Below are 1,934 nucleotides of genomic sequence, written 5' to 3'. Positions count from 1 at the left end.
ACGCTCCATGAGTAAACAGCATCCGCAGTGTGGCCCACTCTCGAACAGAAAGCAAATCAATTGAGAAAGATTATCGGTACGTCCATATGTATGCATGCACATCAAGAAGGCGCTTACATTCGCACTTATTCACCTAAGGTTGAAGTCCATTTTTTGAACAACAATGATAGTCACAAAAACGGTACACCTTTTTCGATGGCTTATTTTCTCGCTCGTTCTACGAATGATTAGCTATAAAAATTAATATGAAATTATTAACTCATACAAAACAACCGACATCAGTGATGCACTTTCGTAAATAACCATATTAACCGCAAGCACGGTGATGAATCGCAGTGGTAGTGGATAGATCGCAGGCTTGTGAATGAATGTAGTTAGTCAAACACTATGAAGCATGATAATGTGTAGAGGAATGACCTGAAGCCGGAGTCTTCCCATTCTGATCGCCAAAGCGGGTATCAGTCAACTGCGGAGCGTTGCTTGAAAAGGGAGTACACAAACGACATCGTGTTTCATTATTTTTTATTGTGGTTTTTGTGACAGTGCAATCTTGCACATTGAAGACAGTGCTTTTTCATTGACATTGACTTGAGATCTAGTTCTTCAGATAAAGTGATATCACTATAAGAAACTGTTTATTGTTACTGTATAAAATGTGAGTGTGATTTAATATAAAAAAGTGTAAATCTTCATATGATTGTAGCGACAATGTTATCTTCTCTTCCCATCAGGCGCTCGAAATTATCTCTAGAGCAGCTCAATGCGCTCACACCAAGCGAGTTTCACAAAGTGTTTGAAAACGTAGTGGAATGCTGGCCCGAAGCAGCGATCTTCTGCTCCGCCATGCTGCCGTTCAAAAGTTTTGAGGCCATGATCACAATTTTTGAGAATTATCTCCAACGGCTAAGCATGGAAAATAAGCTTCGAATTTTGCGATTGCACCCAGATTTGGCTGGTAAACTGTTGGACACTCACCAGTTGACAGAGGAGTCAAGCTTGGAACAAGCCAGCGCTGGGTTGGATAAGCTGACACCTGGAGATAAGAAACGACTGACCATGCTGAATGAAGAGTATGAATGATTTATTATTATTGCGCTTCTCTTAGAGTGCCTCTATTATATTTGCAGGTACAAGGAGAAATTTGGATTTCCATTTGTGGTTTGTGTTCGAGAGGCATCCAAGTTTGAAGCGATCCTTGCTGGTGTTACAAAACGAATCAGCAACAACCCGGAGCTAGAGCTTGAAATTGGCATTGGAGAAGTGAAGAAAATTTGTAGATTAAGAATATTGGAATTAGTCAATAAACTATAAAAAATATGATGTGTGTACATTTATTACTTTTTATTTGTACATAGTTCCCGAAGGTTTTCCTCGAGGAAAAAATACAGATCTTGGCAAACCTATAATTTCTTTTCAGACAAATGTTGGCACACTCTAGAAAGGCTTGAACTTCCGCTTGAAATACAGGGGAACTGCATCCCATTGATATATGGCTTTACTGATACCAGGGCCAAAAACACCAGCTCCAGTATTTTCTCTCATCTCTGACTTGTGATATTTGGCAGTTTATTCAAAAATCTTATCAACAGCTACCAAGCAATACATACCAGACAGACATCAGAGTGTTTGATTCTTACCATAAAATGTGCATATCGTTCTTGCGGCCGTTAGTGCTCGTAAATGCTGGATAGAAAAAAATTAGCGGGAAATATAACTCTATGGATTATACATTATACATTAACAACAGCAGATACAAGACATTTACTGTTTGGAGATTAAGACAAACTGTAAATCTCTATGCGGGGTCTGTTTGTCTGTGGCGAAGACATGCAATATGCACACCGACGAACCGACGTGACAGTGGTGTTTCAAAACTGTCCCCCCTCAATTTAACGGTCGATCAGCAAAGCGAGCGAACCCTTCTGTCAAATCAG

General features: G+C 39.8%; 1 protein-coding gene across 1 annotated transcript; it reads left to right on the top strand.

The window, feature by feature from the left end:
* The first annotated feature begins 331 nt into the window (after positions 1-331).
* Positions 332-1,317, top strand: LOC109412649 (2-oxo-4-hydroxy-4-carboxy-5-ureidoimidazoline decarboxylase). Its single transcript, XM_019686274.3, has 3 exons — positions 332-655; positions 732-1,070; positions 1,128-1,317. Coding segments are annotated over exons 1-3 (525 nt in total). The 5' UTR covers positions 332-653; the 3' UTR covers positions 1,312-1,317.
* The last annotated feature ends 617 nt before the right edge of the window (positions 1,318-1,934 follow it).

This window comes from Aedes albopictus, chromosome 2 (assembly GCF_035046485.1).
Source record: "Aedes albopictus strain Foshan chromosome 2, AalbF5, whole genome shotgun sequence".
In the NCBI taxonomy this organism is placed as follows: domain Eukaryota; kingdom Metazoa; phylum Arthropoda; class Insecta; order Diptera; family Culicidae; genus Aedes; species Aedes albopictus.
This window is presented reverse-complemented; position numbering and strand designations above follow the sequence as displayed.

Excerpts from the sequence above, each read along its gene's own strand:
- LOC109412649 (XM_019686274.3), top strand. Across the intron at positions 1,071-1,127 it reads CTGACCATGCTGAATGAAGA|GTACAAGGAGAAATTTGGAT; the intron begins GTATGAATGATT and ends TTATATTTGCAG.